The sequence below is a fragment of the Gambusia affinis genome, linkage group LG04 (assembly GCF_019740435.1).
Source record: "Gambusia affinis linkage group LG04, SWU_Gaff_1.0, whole genome shotgun sequence".
NCBI lineage: Eukaryota > Metazoa > Chordata > Actinopteri > Cyprinodontiformes > Poeciliidae > Gambusia > Gambusia affinis.
The window spans coordinates 3,048,526-3,065,209 of record NC_057871.1 but is presented as its reverse complement, the minus strand read 5'-3'; the positions used below and the strand labels follow the sequence as shown (position 1 = coordinate 3,065,209).

The following is a 16,684-nucleotide window of genomic DNA, read 5'->3' as shown; positions in this document are numbered from 1 at the left end:
GACTATTAAATCATTTAATAGGAGGATGCATTGTGCATTTTTACATTTTCCAGGTAAAATAAAATCTAATCTAAAATAAAAATCTGCTATAACAGCAGTTCCTTATCTTTGTTATTTTTTCCATCGCCTGTTTTTCCTCCATGACGCCTCTTTCCTGTGATGACACAGATTTCTATCCCTCCCAAAAACAAGCTGATGTCCAAACTCTTTTATGCTTTTTTTCCTGTTTGGTTTTCTCTTAATGGAGCCAAATCAATCAAAAGCTCCAAGGGCCAAAATCCATACGAGGTCCAGCTAAAGAAGTTTGTGCTACTAATTATGCTGGAAAAAGCCCCCCATTAGGCGACTGGATGTCTGAATGAACGCTATGTTGATGGATTTTTTTTTTCTGTTTTCAAACAAGCCATTAAATTACAACCCAAATGGAAACGTTTTTCTGATAATTGGTGCGAGGAAAAAAAAACGTAAGCCTTTTAATTCAGCAATGAACTGTTTATCTGTAGACGAGCCTTTTAGCATTGGATGTCGGAGAGCATTATCGATGGTTAAGCCGCCGGTGTCGAACCCATTTCGTCCTCTGTAGCCGCTGGTTGGGCTTAATGTGCAGCAATATCAGAGCTCTGCAGACACGATAACAGGGGAGGAAGCTCTTTATCATCCTAAGAGGGCGTATTTTAAGTCTCTTTTGGTTGTGATCCCAAAAGATGCAGAAAGGAAACTTTCAAAATGTTGCTGTGATCAGATTACGGTTCTTCTCCTACACGAGAGTTGGAAATTCACGCAATATATACCCACTCAGGGTCAGAACGGTAAGATGGAAACCTGACTAACCTTTGAGATTTACTGCTCTTCTCTCCTCTTTTTCTAACTCTCTTTCTCTGGAGCATCTCATGTGCAAACTTTATATGCAAATACCAAGAAATTCAGTGGGAGGTTTTTTGTGAAATATACCTTGCAATGCATTAAAAATGTAACTTTTCTGTGTCAATCAGGTTCGAAAGGGGAGGAACGACGGCATGCCTCAAGTCACTTGTCAGCAAAGACAGCCTCAAGGGTCTCCCAGCACAAGGTCCTTCTCCATACCAATAGTTTTACCGCTGACCTCAGAGCTGAGGAGTCCAAGCCCGGAGGTGACAGACACGTCGCCTCTGCCAGAACCGGACTCTTCCAGAACCGCTTCCCCACATGTCGACTTCAGCCTCTCTAGCTGCACGGAGGGCCTCAGCAGGTCAGTGAGTGGGATTTACTGGTCTGTGCTCAAGATATTCAGGGACTGTTTTACATTTTATACCTTCATGCATCTTAAAACAATAATAAAACACTGAAAACAACGATTTTAAAAAAAAAATGGAAGAAATGGCAACTATTTTGCACCCATGCATTGTAAATTTTGGAGACATTTAAGAGGAAAAAGAAATAGATGCAAATATCTGCAGATTTTTTCATTCAGAAACCAATTTTTCTGTTCAAACAATCTAGATATTTCTGTTTAAATTATGCAAATAACAACAGAAAAATACAGTGTAAAGAAATAAAACATTTATTTTAAACCATTCTATAAGATTCCATCAAACTCCAACAGTTTTATATTTAAACAAAAAAAAGTGTTGGTAGTTTGTAATATTTGTTTTATATGCACTAATTGGATGAAATGAAAACATCATATAAAGCTAACCAAATTAAGAAAAATAAATAAATATCAGTATTAGCTAGGAGGCTAATGTTAGCTTAGCTATCTGTAGTGTTTTTCTTAAATAAAAGAAAATCAAAGAAGTATTTAAAACAAGTTGATGTGCAATGTGATATGCAGTATACTCACAAGAAAGAAAAACAAAGACGTGCAACTTAATTTTATTTATTTATTTTTTAATTTTAGCATTTTGAACTGATTCACAATTTCCAGGAATCGTGAATTACTAGAATGTTTTTTTTTCTGCATACCTTTTAACATGTTGGAGAAAGTCTGAATATTTACTCAAGTGAGCATCTTTTCTTTTTAGTTTCCATAGAAACAGATGTCTTGCCCTCCATTCTCGACTCGTCAGAACGAAAATGTTTATCCTCTTACTCCAGCAGAAAGTCGCCTGCTGCTGGGAAACTTACCAGACACAAAAAAAACTTACACACCTTCTCATGAACATCAGAGCTTCTGTGAAATTTGGTCAGCAGGTTGCATCATTTCTGTCTTTGTTTCAGTAGAGCATCGCTTAAATCCGATCCATCTCTGGTAAACTGGCACCAGAGAGTACCAGAAATGGTAAAATTTTGACCGCCGCGTCAGGCGGGTGGGTGAAGGGTGAAGAATCTCAAATGTCTGACTGCAATTATGGACCCGTATCCTGAACGTGGTGTCGGCGTGCATTCGGCATGCTTAAGGGCCTTTTATAGAAAGCTGAAACCAGAGCAGAGTGGTTTCCAGTTTCCCCAGTCCTGGAATAGCAGCGCTGCAGCTGCGCCTCCTCACGGCTGGCAGTGGCATCAAGGTGGCTCAGCAGTACACCTGCACTGCTGAAACATTTAAATTATGATCAGGTGGGATGTGCTTTGGTGGCGCAGGGGTTAAGCACAACCCACATAAGGAGGCCTTAGTCCTCGACGCGGCTGTCGCAGGTTCGATTCCCGGCCTGGAGACCTTTACCGCATGTCTTCCCCCTTCTCTCATTACCCACTTTCCTGTCAATTAACTATCAAATAAAGGCCACTAGAGCCAATAAAAACCATTGAGAAAAAAAATAAATAATTATGATCAGGTGCAGTTTTGGTCTCTGCAGGAAACATGAGCGACCTTCAGAAGAAAGTAAATCACAGATTAGAAACGTGTCAACACTGGATCCATTAACGCTCTGCAGAAAGGCTACATGTGTACAACGCTGTAAAAAGCAATCTATAAACATATTTTTAATTGCACTGCAAATTCCTGGAGTGCAATTTCATTAACACTGTACAATGATTTTTAGTTCCTACTAATTTTCCTTCTGTGTCATCAGACAAGTTGAGTTGGAGAACATATCAGTTTTTAATCTCTGCCAGAGATTTGGTACAATGACTGCCTTTCACGCTGCACATGGATGGAGCAAATCTGATACGTCCAAGTTATCTTCGCCGTGTCAGAAAGCCAGTAAATCTTCAGGCGGCTTCCCTCACAGGCTAAAACTTTGACTGCCAAGTCAGATTGGGTCACCGATCCCCACGTGGGATGACGGGAGCATCTCAGAGATGTGCGTCAACAGCCCCAACCAATATGTTACAGCAGAGTAAAACAATATGAGGAGAGGAAGAAATGCATGTTTTTATACAGAAAAAGTTTTTGATTCTAATCCTTAGTGACATTTTTTTGCTCAGAGATTTTTGTTTGACTCCATTAACAAGTAAGGCTTTCATAAATCTCCATTGAAATCAGCTTTATGCAGCTGCGGTTTTGAAATATACTTGGTGATTTTCCACCAGTGGAAATCCTTTCATATCTGTAGCTGCTCTCATCACTTTATAACATCTTGCTCTTACTTTTCATAGCTAAGTGTCAGACGCAGCGCAAACAGCAGGTTTTTTTGTCAGTTTTATTTTACTTTTAGAAGTTTTATTAATTTTACATGATATTCAAAGCATATTTCAATGTTGCTTATTTTATTCTTATTTCATCAGCTTTGTGATTGTGTTAGATTTGACACAGGTTCCCTACATTCCAGGAACTCCCCCATCCTGATCCGCTCCGGCCTCTTGGATCAGGTTTAACTCTCTGTGGAAATCAAATTAACTGTGGGATTTTCCTTGGTTTGTAAAGCATCTTTTATGACAGAAAGTGAACACAATGGCCACCAATAACCAGTTCCTCTCAGAGGTTTCCAGCCCAGTATGCAATATGCATTGTGGTTATGTTCATTTGGGGCTCTTATTTTAGTTGTTCTTTTTCCAGGGTTGCATGGTTATGCAAAATAAAACTTCAACAATTTTTAAAAATGAGGATCAGATGCACAAGTTGGATTTTTTTTGGGGGTGGGGGGGATTTTCTCTAATATCCAGATTCAAAATAATCCCTACAGTCTAGTTTGTGTTTTTTGGTGTCTGTAAAATAAGCAGGTACTGTCCCTCACCTAGCAACCCCAGTGAACTCCAGTCCATTACCTAGCAACCCCAGTGAACTCCAGTCCATTACCTAGCAACCCCAGTGAACTCCAGTCCATTACCTAGCAACCCCAGTGAACTCCAACCCATTACCTAGCAACCCCAGTGAACTCCAGTCCATTACCTAGCAACCCCAGTACAGTTCCAATTGTTACATAGCAACCCAAACAGAGCTCAAACACATTTAAACTCTGTACAATGACTGCTGGACAAGACAAGTGTTTTATTTTTGACTTTCTATTCAGAAATTGCCTTTTGCATTATTGTTGGTTGTATAGGAGGCTCCGCTTCTGCTTTTCAAAGATGTACAATGGTATAATTGTGCACCTGATTGCAGCTATTTTGATGCGTGAGTGTAAAATTGAATTGGGGGGCAAGATCACTCTTAACACACCACACACTGTGGACTATGTCTTAAGATTGTCGGAAGTGAAACTTTTGGACAATGATCAGTATAAATGTTTTGCTGTGTGAACCAGGCTTTAGAATAACTTGAATTGATGATTTCTGAATCTGCAGCTGTTTTAGAAAGACTTCTTCTCAGAATGTCACAGATTTCCTTGGAATTTCTGATTGTTCTCACTGTTAGATTAACCCAGAAAATAAGATCTACCTGCTTAAGTCAGTCATAATCACCAAGTACACGTCACCAGGCCTTAATTAAAGATTTCATCCAGGACATAGCTGAATGTATGCAGACATTTGGTCCCATAGGTGTAAATTTAAACTCACTGAAGAGTTTTGTTGTGGACAAAATGTAAACTTTTCTCCAGAATTGTACCAAAAAAGTTCCATTTGTTCCTTATCCAGCAAACAGCCTGCAGAAACCTTTCTATGTAAAGAGATCTTGTTTCTCCCGTAGAGCTGCAGAGTTTCTCATAAGGAGATGCATAGCGGCGTTTGTGTGGAGTCGCTGTGCTTCGCTGAATCTTGTGATGTAACCAGTGGATTTCTCAGAATCTCTTTAGAGATTGCTGGGAGCGAGGAACGCGGCGCTGCGGTGCGAATGCAGGTGCCCTGTTGATATTACTGCATTGCTGGCCATTAGTCAGGAAGCTTCGGCGTCTGACGACAAAAGCAGTATTTACAACAACAGCCTGCTGACTGGATAAAAGCGGCTTTCCTACAAGTATCAAAGCCATGCATTGCGATGGCTTTGATACTATTATCAGAGAAAATCAAACCGCTACTTATTTTGTGAATCTCTTTATTTTTAACCTTTAATCTTGTGTTTTCACCAGAATAAAAGTTTCTGGTGATTTTTAAAGGCTTTGAATGCAAGTAACTGAAGGTCATTCAGTTAATGGGATCCACTGCACTATGCTAAAGTCTTGAACAGACCTGTTGCAAATATCAGCCACTTTAATTGACCTTAATATCTATAAATCAATCAGTCTGATTACTTATCAACAAGTTTAACTCGTCTGAAACTCTTTTGTGTCCAATAGGCTCCCTCCTTCACTGGAAGTTGCACAGCTTCACATTTTTTAAAGTCAATTTGACGTCGACTAAAAATGTAGGAGATTTCACAGAGGCTTTATTAGCTATTTTTATTGATAAACATTGATAAAAGATAGCTTGCATAGAAGTGTGTTACACAGAATACAAAAGAGCAAAAATTACAACATTATTTCAGTTTTTTAAGTGACTAAATTATGTTTTTTGATGTGATTCTGATGGCAAAATGTGATGTTAATGGCCTGACAGTTGGTGACTCTGAGATGTTTTTATGATATAAAGCACTGTGAACTGCCTTGTTGCTGAGATGTGCTGTACAAATAAACTTGACTTGACTTAAGGCAGCAGCAGAGCAGAAAAAAAAGTTGAGTTGTACATTTTTCTGGTACTGATGATCAGAAATATGCTCAGCTTTCACAGCAGCATTCACAGGAGTCAAATTATTGACCACAATTCTGCATGTTGGAAAATTATAAACTAAACAAATTTTAAACGGATCACCTTTGATTTCCATTGAGCTGAAGTATCTAAGCTTTCAAGCTTCCCCCACTCAGCTCCTTCAGACTAGCCAGCAGCAATTAGCAAACACCTGGTGGAACTGAGCATCAGCTGAGCTCGTTATGGCAGCTACTTCTCAGTGTTACACTGGTAAAAATATGATGATGACTTTCTGAAGGAGTTTCAGAAAGACCAGGAGCTCCTTAAAGAGACAGAGGCCCAATTTCAAGGCGCTAAATTACGAATTCCAATTTTTTTAAACTCATGTTTGATATATTTGATATGTACAGCGTTTTTTATAAAAACTGAAGGAAACATAGATATTTAATTGTGCTATAAAATGATGCTATGTGGCTGGAAAGCAGATAATACCACCCCTTTAAGTTCTTCTCAATGTGCTGTGCTGGTCCAGTACAAGAACTGGGCTAAAGAATTCTCCAAAGTCCAACAAAAACTTTTAGAAAAAACCCTACAGAACTTAAATGACCACAAGAAAGTCAAGCAGAGGAATTTGGGAGTGGTTTAGGTTTACGATAACTTCCAACACTTTTGAGAATGTTGAAAAACTGGAAGCTTGACCCTGTTGACCGGCTTCTTGGTCTTTTTTTTTTCGCCTTCCTGTAGGGATCAGTCCTTTTCCGAGCATGTCTCCCAAAGCTTCTCCTTATCCCTTCACAGAGGTAGTGGGTAAGCAGGATTTCCGCTTTTGCAATTCATGGCAGCACAGTGACAGCCCCATTATTTTAATGAGCTTGCCAGCCTGTGTAACACCGGTTAATAACGTGGGTATGTGTATGGAGGGCAGAGGGCACTGAAGCTCGGAGAAATGTAGCGAAGGAAAACATGCACATGTTCTGGACATCGTGTCGTTTCAAGGGGAAACCTTCGGAGGCAAACTGAACTCTGGCCCATTTCAATCTGCACCTGAAACCTAATTCCTCTGTTTTGAGCTTGTTGAGGTGCTGGTGGTTCCCTCGCGTACCTGCCTCTTCCCGTAAGCCTCCTGGAGGTACAGCATGTAGAAAAACACACCGCAGGACCAAAACATCCAGTTATGGCTCTCAATAACAAGCTATTTTTCTGTTTTCTCTGTTTCTCACTGTCTGACATCAAATCAGAGCAACGTTTGCCAGTTTTAGGTCAGGCAGGTTTAACAACATTATTTCCACCTATTAAAAGTCACAATCATGACAGATATAATTTACATGCTGTCACATTTTCATGCCTAGCAAACAATTTGGCCAAATCCAGACGATGATCCCAGTTTTTAAACTCGTGATACTACTGGTTGATGTTACTAACTCGTACTACGTTGTTGCCTTAGTGGAAATATGAATATAATCTCACAAAACTGTTTACTGACATGATTTTTAATGACTTATCATGTGAACAAATTTATTGACATGTGATTTTAATTTAATTTCTTATTCACGGTAATCAAAACACAGCAATTTATCTTTTTTTTTTTTTTTTGGTGCACATTTGTAGTGAAATCAGCCAGACAAGGTGGAGGTCGTTTACCCAAATTGGAACAAGATTTGTTGTTCCATCTGTTTGCCTTTAACTGATGACTCAAGTGCACAATGTTTTACACATGTAGCCACCATGAAGGAGTCTGCGGTCTCGCTCTTCAAGTCCACAGCTTGGACTTCACGGGTGTTTGAAATGATTCTTCTGACTTGAAACTAAGAAATTCTGACTTCCAAATATAAATAAGACCCATCCTTAAGACCAGATCTCTCTTAAACACAGCCACAAAAGACAAGATTACAGTTAGTTGTACATTTAATGCAAAGGTTGCTGTTTATTAACAAAAATAGGAGTCAAGATTCATCCAGATCTGTGTCAAACTTATTTATATGCCACCGCTTGAAATGAGCTAAAACTCTTTACAGTTTACTGAAACAAGGTAAATAGGAAAAAGGATCATTGATCATTTTTTCTTTTATTCTGAGTAATTCTTTACTCAAACAGGCCTCAGTCAGTCTGACTGGGGTCCTTCTATTTTTTAGTTTGTTAAATCTTTAATATAAAACATTTTGCTTTATAGATTCTCCCTCTGACCTAACGGGAGCCGGGTGTTGTGAAATGTTCAGGGTGAGTGCCAGGATTTTTGAGAACGTTAAGCAACTTCAACATTTAGAGCCAACATCAAGTTCCTCTCACTGTTGCATAATGTCATCATGTGTTGCTGACACAAGTCTTTATCAATCTCATTTCTAAACAATTGGTGTGCCAATTTTTTAAGTATATGGCACATCTTCTCATAAAATATACAAAGATATGCAAAGAGTTTGTATATTGTTTTGAATATTTTAAAAACCTTTTGTGTGAACTTTATAGCTGGTGTTGCTTTTGCACCTGAATTTTCCCTTAGCGGGACGATAAAGGCTGTTTCTATTTTATTCTGTTCTAAAATTGGAGAAACTTGAGGAGTGGATAAAAAATAAAAGTTGTTGGATTCCTAATAATGTATCAAAATTCTGTTAGTGCCAATAAATATTTGCTGAATATATAATTTTCATCAGAATTATACACTGATTTGTGTTGTTAATATCTAACTTTGTGCCAAACTAAGGAAATAGGAACAAAATAAATATACTATAAAGGCAATTCGCTCCACTAGATGAAGCTAATGCTAAAGCTAATGCTAAAGCACTAATTTCAGTCACCATCATGTGTCAATAAAATAACAAGTGTTAGAAAATAGCATAAAACCTTCAACAGAATCAAATTAGTCATTACAAATGTTGCGCTTTAGGAAGTGATTCATGGTTTCGGTTTTATAGTTGAGTTTTGCTAATTGTGCTGCTGAATTTGGCTGACTAACCATGGGACATCACCAGGTCATCAGCAGATTTTAAATAGTTTATTCAGGGCACAACTTGGGTGGAGAACATGAGGAGAGGAAATAGAACTGCTGTGTAAACATTTTACACCCATTTCAAAATAAGAGCATGAAAATAAAAGTCTAACTTCTTGAAGAATTCAAGACACAGAAGTTCAATTGAAAGTTTACAAAACAAGCAGGTAAATAGTCGCTTTCCAATTCCTCTGGAAACATTAATTAGAGGAAGCTAAGTGTGCTGAACATTTTCAAAAAGCAAAAATGCTAAAACCCTGCTAGCATCTTACCTGATCAGCTGAAGTCTGTCCACCTCCGACAACATTAAAGCAAAACCATGAATTTTGTAAGTTTCAGTAAAAAGAGAACAGAGGAGGGATTCATTTAGTGCTAGCAGAAATTCACACACTCCTCCTCCAAACGGTGGTGATCTGGAAACACACATTTAGCAACAAGTTACAAATGCAGGTGTAAACCTGGGATCAGGTTTCAACCTCAACAAACAGGGCAGCAGAGTTTTGCAGAAAAGTTTATTCCAGTTCCACCAGGCTGCTAAACCAAAACAAGTCTTGTTAAAACATGACCTGAATTGATAATCCATGGTTTTGTCACAACTCAACCAGATTAATGCAACACATTTCATGCTGGGATCTGTCAGCCCTTTTTTCACCGCCTTTCCACTGACTTTTGACACGGTATAAATTGATTTATTTTTACTTCTGTTTTTATGTGACTGCAGACTTTGTAGTATGTTTAATTCTCCTTTAACTGTTTCATTATATTTTAATATTTTGTGTTTCGGTTTGATTTGTTTGCAGGCTGTGCAGCACGTCAGTTAAGTGTGTTTTTAAAATGCTTTATAAATAAAACGTATTTGGATTTTGCACAGCTTGATGTAAGTTCTGGGATAATGCAGCCTGTATTTTGGAGAAGCAACACTTTCTCTGCTGGTTTATTATAGAAACCAGAGACAGGTTCCACGAAGGCAGAACTCTGCAGCTCTGCACCGCTATTATTCTGCAAGCAGAAGCCAGCTCCATCTGCCTGTTTTACCCTGAGGTTTACTCCATTCCTCTGTATAAAATCATTCTGCTGCCAGGTAAATTAAATGTGTCTCTTTTTTATTACATTTCAGCTCACAGGATGAAGAGAGGCCAGCATCTCCGTTCTACATGAGGTAAGGCCTCCCGTGTGTTGGTTTGGAAGTAGCTGCCTCAGAGTTTCATAATCAGAAACCATGGAAGGATGAGGAAATGAGAAACCAGGGCAGTTCTGTTCGGTTCTGGTCCTGACAGCACAACTACCACATGTTTAGACACAGCACCTCATAAAATGTCAGTGACTCTTTTACTTTACTCATGGAATTAAAATCATTTACTTGATATTTCACAAAAAAATCCAACTTTTAAATTGAGGAGAAAATGACAGTAAAGTTAGAGAAACAAAGAAACAAAAAAAAACAACATAAAAACATTTTCAATTTACTCATTAATTTAAAATGTTGAGAATAAGACCACAGCTTAAACCGTTTTTTAAAATGAATTAATTGATTTCCACAAGTAAAATATTCACAATAAAAAATATACAATAAATTAATTTAAAAAAAAATTAAAAATTAATAATAATTATTATTATTATATGTCATAATATTTCACAACAAATATGGAAGAATCCAACTTGAGGAGATTTGATCAGTGGGGGTAAAAGAACAAAACAGAAATAATTTCTAATCTTAGGATTGGTAATTACAGAGCAGAGGTTTGGCATTTGGGACAGTTTTTAATGTTATAGTTTTATTAGTCTGTACTAATAAAACTATAACATAAAATATGTTTTATTTTTATTCACAGATACAAAAAGCTGGAGCTAAATCTAGTGCAAAGCATTTTTATTAACTATGTTTGCATATTGTCCTTGTTTTAAATAAAATAACAAACTAAACAGTTTATATACTTAGTTAAATTATTTATTGATTTCCCTAAGCGAAATAAAATCATAATAAAAAAATACAATGTGTATATCTTTTTATAATTTAATAAAAACAGATGAAAGGTAAACACTTATTTTAAGGTTCGGGTTGAAAACATTCCAGTGGAGGTTTAACCTCTGACCCCGACAGTGTGAATCATAGAGCAACATTTTATTTTATTTTATTTTTTTTGCTGTTTGTCTGACTCAAACCTGGCTGTGGCGTAACACCAGATTACCTGAGCGGATGTGTTCTGGTAAACGCTGCTGGGGGATTTAACTGGTTTCGGCTGGAAGCTGTGGAGTCTTAATGACATAAAGGCGAGTAACTTTAAAAAACAACAACAGAGCAGCAAATATGTTGTTTCGCTCGTACTTTTGTTTTCAAAGTAATCCAGTTAGTTAGAGGGTCTGAATTGAGCAAATAAATGAGGCAATCTCTAAGCTTTCTTTTAACAAAGAGCTGCATTGTCAACTTTTTTTAACTCTGCAGGAATAGCACAACCTGGTAATTAAAGTCCCAGACGTCGACGAATTACCGCCTAATCTCCCAGACACAATTAAACTGAGACGACCATTCACAACAATTTTAGTTTATAATTAGGCTGCAAATTTGTGTTTTCAGCCTAAAAATCCAAACGTCATTTTAGCTCCACTGTATTACTATCAAACTATTGTTACATTTACTGTTTCATATCAATTTATTTATCTTGCTAGTTAAATATTTTTGATAAATTAAGTTAATAAAAGAGTAATTCATGTGGGGATTTCTTACTTTTTGTTGAGTTTAACTGGTTTTAACTTCTCAACAACAAATCAGATCTATATCTGTATTTTCTATATTTTCTTTTGCTTTATATCAGAAAAGACAAAATTCAAACGGTCACTTGGTGAAGATGCATTGATCAGGTCAAATTGTTACATATTTCTCTTAACTTTCATTGTCCTGATGCTGATATTACTAGTTTTACTTTATTTATACTGATTTAATCACCAGTATTTTTATTGTGTTCTCATCTTTAATTTAAAATTATTTAATCAATTCCAATATTAATTTGATCTATATTAACTTATTATACAATAATTAGTTTTTCCTTTTTATTTTAACACATTTTATTACCAATATATGAAAGTTAATATTATTTTTCTTAATATTAATTTTATAATTTTGTTTAATTTTCTTGAATATTTTTGTTGGTGACTTTAAGAAAATCATGGTTGATTAATTTATCATTGTTGTATTAATATATTTTTTATTATGATTATTATTAAGATTTTATATTATTTAAGTTTTAATATTTATGTTTTTTATTCATCCTGATGTCAAATTTATTTAATCAATGTTTATTAATTTGTCATTTTTCTATTAATATATTCTATTCTACTATTTTATTTTAAGAAAACAAGGAAAGATATTTAAAGCTTTGCATTTTTATTTATATTTTAAGGAAGAAGGAGATTTTTTTTTCTCTAATATTTTGTCATGGTTAATTAGGTAGTAATTACTGACCTTTCTGTAAGGAGAGTCCGTGACTCGGGTCACATCTTTCCTGTTGGTGACGTTTCTGCTGCACTGACTCACCCTCTCCTGCCTGCAGGTTCTGACTCAGCCTGTTTCTAAATCACCAGGAAACTTTCCCTCTCTGTCAGCGCTAAGCTAAGTCAGCTGGAAACGTTTGTCCGTGCCGTCGGCACGGCCGCTTTGCCAAAACTCCAGCAGGTGTCCTGCATAAATCTGAGGGCTGTTTAAGAATATCTGCAACATGATATTTAATTGCTGGACGGACATTTACTGGCAATCCCTCTCAGCTTTTAATGTCATTAACAGACTGGCTGCCATACAAGCAGACACATAAAAAAAGCACAGATTTGCTGGCTGCTATCATGTTAAGCACAAACAGTACCAACAGTTGTTCAAATTCAATTCCAGTACGAGATTCTCACCACAACTATAAATATATCACAGTTTCTAGCATCAGGATGTTTACAAATTAAGAATATAAGTCAGGTTTAGTTAGCACATTTCAGGAACAAGGCAGCTCAGACACTGGAAAAACACAAAACCTTACCAAGTATTTCTGGTCCAGCTTCTGGTGCAAATATCTTACTACACTTGGTATTGAATCAATAACAAAACTAACTTAGAAGTAACTTTTCAGCAAGAAATAGCTGCTTGTTTTGTGTCAATTATTTCTTAATATTGATGAAAAAGTTCTAGTTCTATAAGCAGGTTATTTCACTTGGGGAAAATGTCTAGTAAGCTGGTTTTGTCTTATTTGCACAAGAAACTAGACTAAAACTATTTAAGATTTTGTGTTTTTACAGTGATTCCATTGCATACACTGTGAATGTATTGCTATGTTTCCATCAACCTGCTTATACACCACAGGTATAAGCAGGTTGATGAGTCAAAATACTCATGTGTTTATTGTAAATGTTCAGATGCCAAAAAAGATCATAATGTCAGAGTTAAATCTGGGCACCAAGCTTCGTCTGGGTGCCACAAATGTCCTGTACGGTTTAACACTTGCTGTCTGTTGCCTCCTGTTTTAAATAGATCTTATTATTAATCATCTCGTCACTTTTAAAACGTTAGGAGGTCGGATTTACCCCCGTCTTTACAGATGATTGACCACATTACTGAAACGTTTCTGCCTGGCAGATTTCTTGGCGTTAACATCAAGGCTTGAGTCAACACTGGTGGTCCATTAAACCACTTTCTGTTGTTTTAACCTGCTACAGTTTGAGTCGCGGCTATTTTAAGGTTGTTGCCCTGAAAAGGTTCTGGCTCTGGCATAATCAGTAAAATCCGCAACGCTGGAGAACCTTTTTGACCTTTACATCTGAATCCGACCTTTATTGACTGAATTTCATCATTTGGATTTGCACATAGATAACAGCCTCAGAAGTTCAGACGTTCCTTATCTGGTTATGAGACCACCGGGTTTCTTTAGGTCTTCTTCACCGTCTTTGTTTACAGATTTCAATTTGCCAGAAGTCATTTTGCAGAGCTTCACCTGACTAACCTTCAATTGTTCGCTGTCTCCATTATTATCTGTTCTGTTATCGGCGCTGCAGACATGGCCGCCTGCCAAGCCGTGCTATTACTGTCAACACCGCTGTTTATGGAGGCTTTCTGTCCATATCTCTGTATGTTGAGGGACATGTACTCCAGGACATAGTGAGGAAGTTAAGGACCATTTACAATAATTTTATATACTTAATATTTTACATTTTCATATACGAACTAAAACAAAATCTAACAATAAATTTAAAAAAATAAACATAATTCTAATATTTGAGTTTAGTAGAGATCAGATGAAATCAAAAAGTAGTTTTCTGTCTACTTTGGAAAGTTGGAAAGAAACTCTTCAGAGTTTGCAATTCTTATAATATTTGTTATTGATCCAATACCAAGTAAATACAATACTTGGTATCACCAATATCAACACCAAAATCAATAGTTAATATTAAAGTACGACATGTAATCAAACTTCCTGCCTTTTTGGGGGTTTTTCCTTTTAATTATTTTGTTAAAACTTAAGACAGAATTTAGATAAAGTTTATAGGAATCTACAAAATATTTAAATAATATATTTAGGTGATAAACTGAAATAATTGAAAAACAAAACAAATTTGTGTGCATTGATTCTAAATTTAAAATTATAATTCGAGAGCAAATCAAAGCAAGATTGTTTTACTGAGTTGAAAATAAAATAAAATTTAAAGAGGGGATCTGAAAGAAAGTATTGATATTTTTAAATGATTTTCTCACCTCTAGCAGTTAGCTTCACTAATAGTGTAGTATAGCAGAGTCACTGTTTGATAGAGATCCCAAAATTAAATAAACAGAAATCGAGAAAATATTTTTGTTAGCTGAAATAAATGAAAACTGTAATTACTGGGGAAAATCTATTACTATAATGTGTTATGAAACTAACTAAAAAATACTGAAATTATAGATGTAATATTCTTCGTTTTTGTGTTTTTGAATCTGGCCAGGATTTGAACTGATGTAAAAAAGAATTACGTCAAATTATGGCGCTCCAAACTCCTGCTGACGGCAAAATGGCAACAGCAAAAGTTGGGAGAAAACGCTAGAGTCAGTTGGTTATTCAACAATAATTGAATAAATTTCTTGAAAATTATATCTTCTGCTGAGTATTCATTACCGAATCGGGGTGCAGATAATCACAATGCAATAGTTTCACCTTTGTGAATTTTAATTGTGCACCTAAAAATTAAGGATGAAAAAACAAAACTACCACTATAACTAATAACAGCTATAATAATAAATAACTATTTAAAACTAAATGAACTAGACAGGCAAAAACATCACAACGAAATAAAAGAAAAACCTAAACTATTGTGACGCTGCCTCAATGCCAGGATGCTTCAAGCGGTTTTGGATGGATGTGAATGTAGTTAAATGTATTATTTATTTTCCTCTGAGCAGAACAAATCCTGTTTATGTATGTTTGTGTAACTATTTTCTGAAGCTTGTGCCAAGGTTGTTGTTGTTTTCCTGAGTATAGAAACCAGCCAGGTTGCTCCCACAGGACCTCCTTGAGCTGAGCTGAAGTTAAGACTCTGGATCACGCAGGGCTTGAACTCGGGCCTCCGGGGGGGGGTTCGGTGTTGCTCACTGACCTGTTGTGACCATGTGTTTTTGCAGCATTAACTCTCCTCACTTGCTTTCTTTTCAGTAACCACCTCTCTCCTGTCCACTGCAGACCAGATGTGGTGAAGTAAGTCGTCTCTCTCACATAAATGCAATGAAAACATGCAACATATCGCTGTAAATTTCATAATTTTTTAACCGTCTCATTTTTCTTCCCAGGAGTTTTCTGGATCAGACCATCCGCTCAGCAGTGGAGCAGCACCTTTTCGACGGAGCAGATCAGCAGTCGGTGACTTGTGACTTGACCTCGCGACCTGCGAGCCTGACGGGAACGCCAACCGCGCGACAGAGACGTCGGCAGCAGAGGGAGCAGCAGGCGGAAGGCCTCAGACAAAGAAACCGGTACAATCTGCCACTCTGATCCCTCCAGCATGAAATTAGCTTTCATTTTAGTAACATATACTCCTGTGCTTTATGTACAGTGCAAAAACATCTAAAACTACTACAAAACAGTAAATGCATCACAAGATAAACTCCCAAACTTTAATCCCAAACTTAAGAAATTTTTACTCAATGGTTACTTTTACACTTCCTTGTATGGGTTAGGTTATGTATATGGACTATTTCATTACATTCTTTGCACAAAATCATTCTTAGATAATGAGATTTTAGTCTGACTATTTTGAGTTCATTTCAGAATAAGATGTTTTAGGGCCTCTGTCACTTTAACCCAATAAGTCGTTTACACAAAAGGCTGCAAACTGATGCACAATTATATAACTGTACATCTCTGAAAAGCAAAGTAGAGCCTCCTGCACAATCAATAGGAGGACAGGAAGTGGCTTTTGGATGGTAAGTCAACAACAAAACACTTTCCTTTTCCAGCAGCCATTGTACAGTGCAGATAGCAATAAAACTAGTTGATGAAACATGTCCCCTAGCAACTTCGGTTGCTAGGTGACAGGGTAGAGTTGCTAGGTAACGGCGCAGTGTGATTTAACAAACGAAAGGTTTTTGAAAAGGCTCTATTTCCAGACACCAAAAAAACTTAAACTTATTGCCACATTAATTATTATTATTAGAAGTAATTGAGATCGAAATGAAAGTAAAAATAAAGAAAAGGAAAACGTGCAAAACATAAATTTTGCATAGTAGGTCCCCTAAAAATCTTC

At 36.7% G+C, this 16,684-nt stretch overlaps 1 protein-coding gene across 7 annotated transcripts in view; it reads left to right on the top strand.

The window, feature by feature from the left end:
* The window catches only part of fam13a (family with sequence similarity 13 member A), a 56,912-nt gene that overhangs the window by 18,646 nt on the left and 21,582 nt on the right, over positions 1-16,684 (top strand). For all 7 annotated transcript variants that reach the window (XM_044113408.1, XM_044113402.1, XM_044113403.1 and 4 more), the window contains 4 exons: positions 993-1,228; positions 10,059-10,100; positions 15,598-15,639; positions 15,732-15,914. In XM_044113408.1, coding sequence (XP_043969343.1) covers positions 993-1,228; positions 10,059-10,100; positions 15,598-15,639; positions 15,732-15,914 — 503 coding nt within the window. The remainder of the gene's footprint in view (positions 1-992; positions 1,229-10,058; positions 10,101-15,597; positions 15,640-15,731; positions 15,915-16,684) is intronic.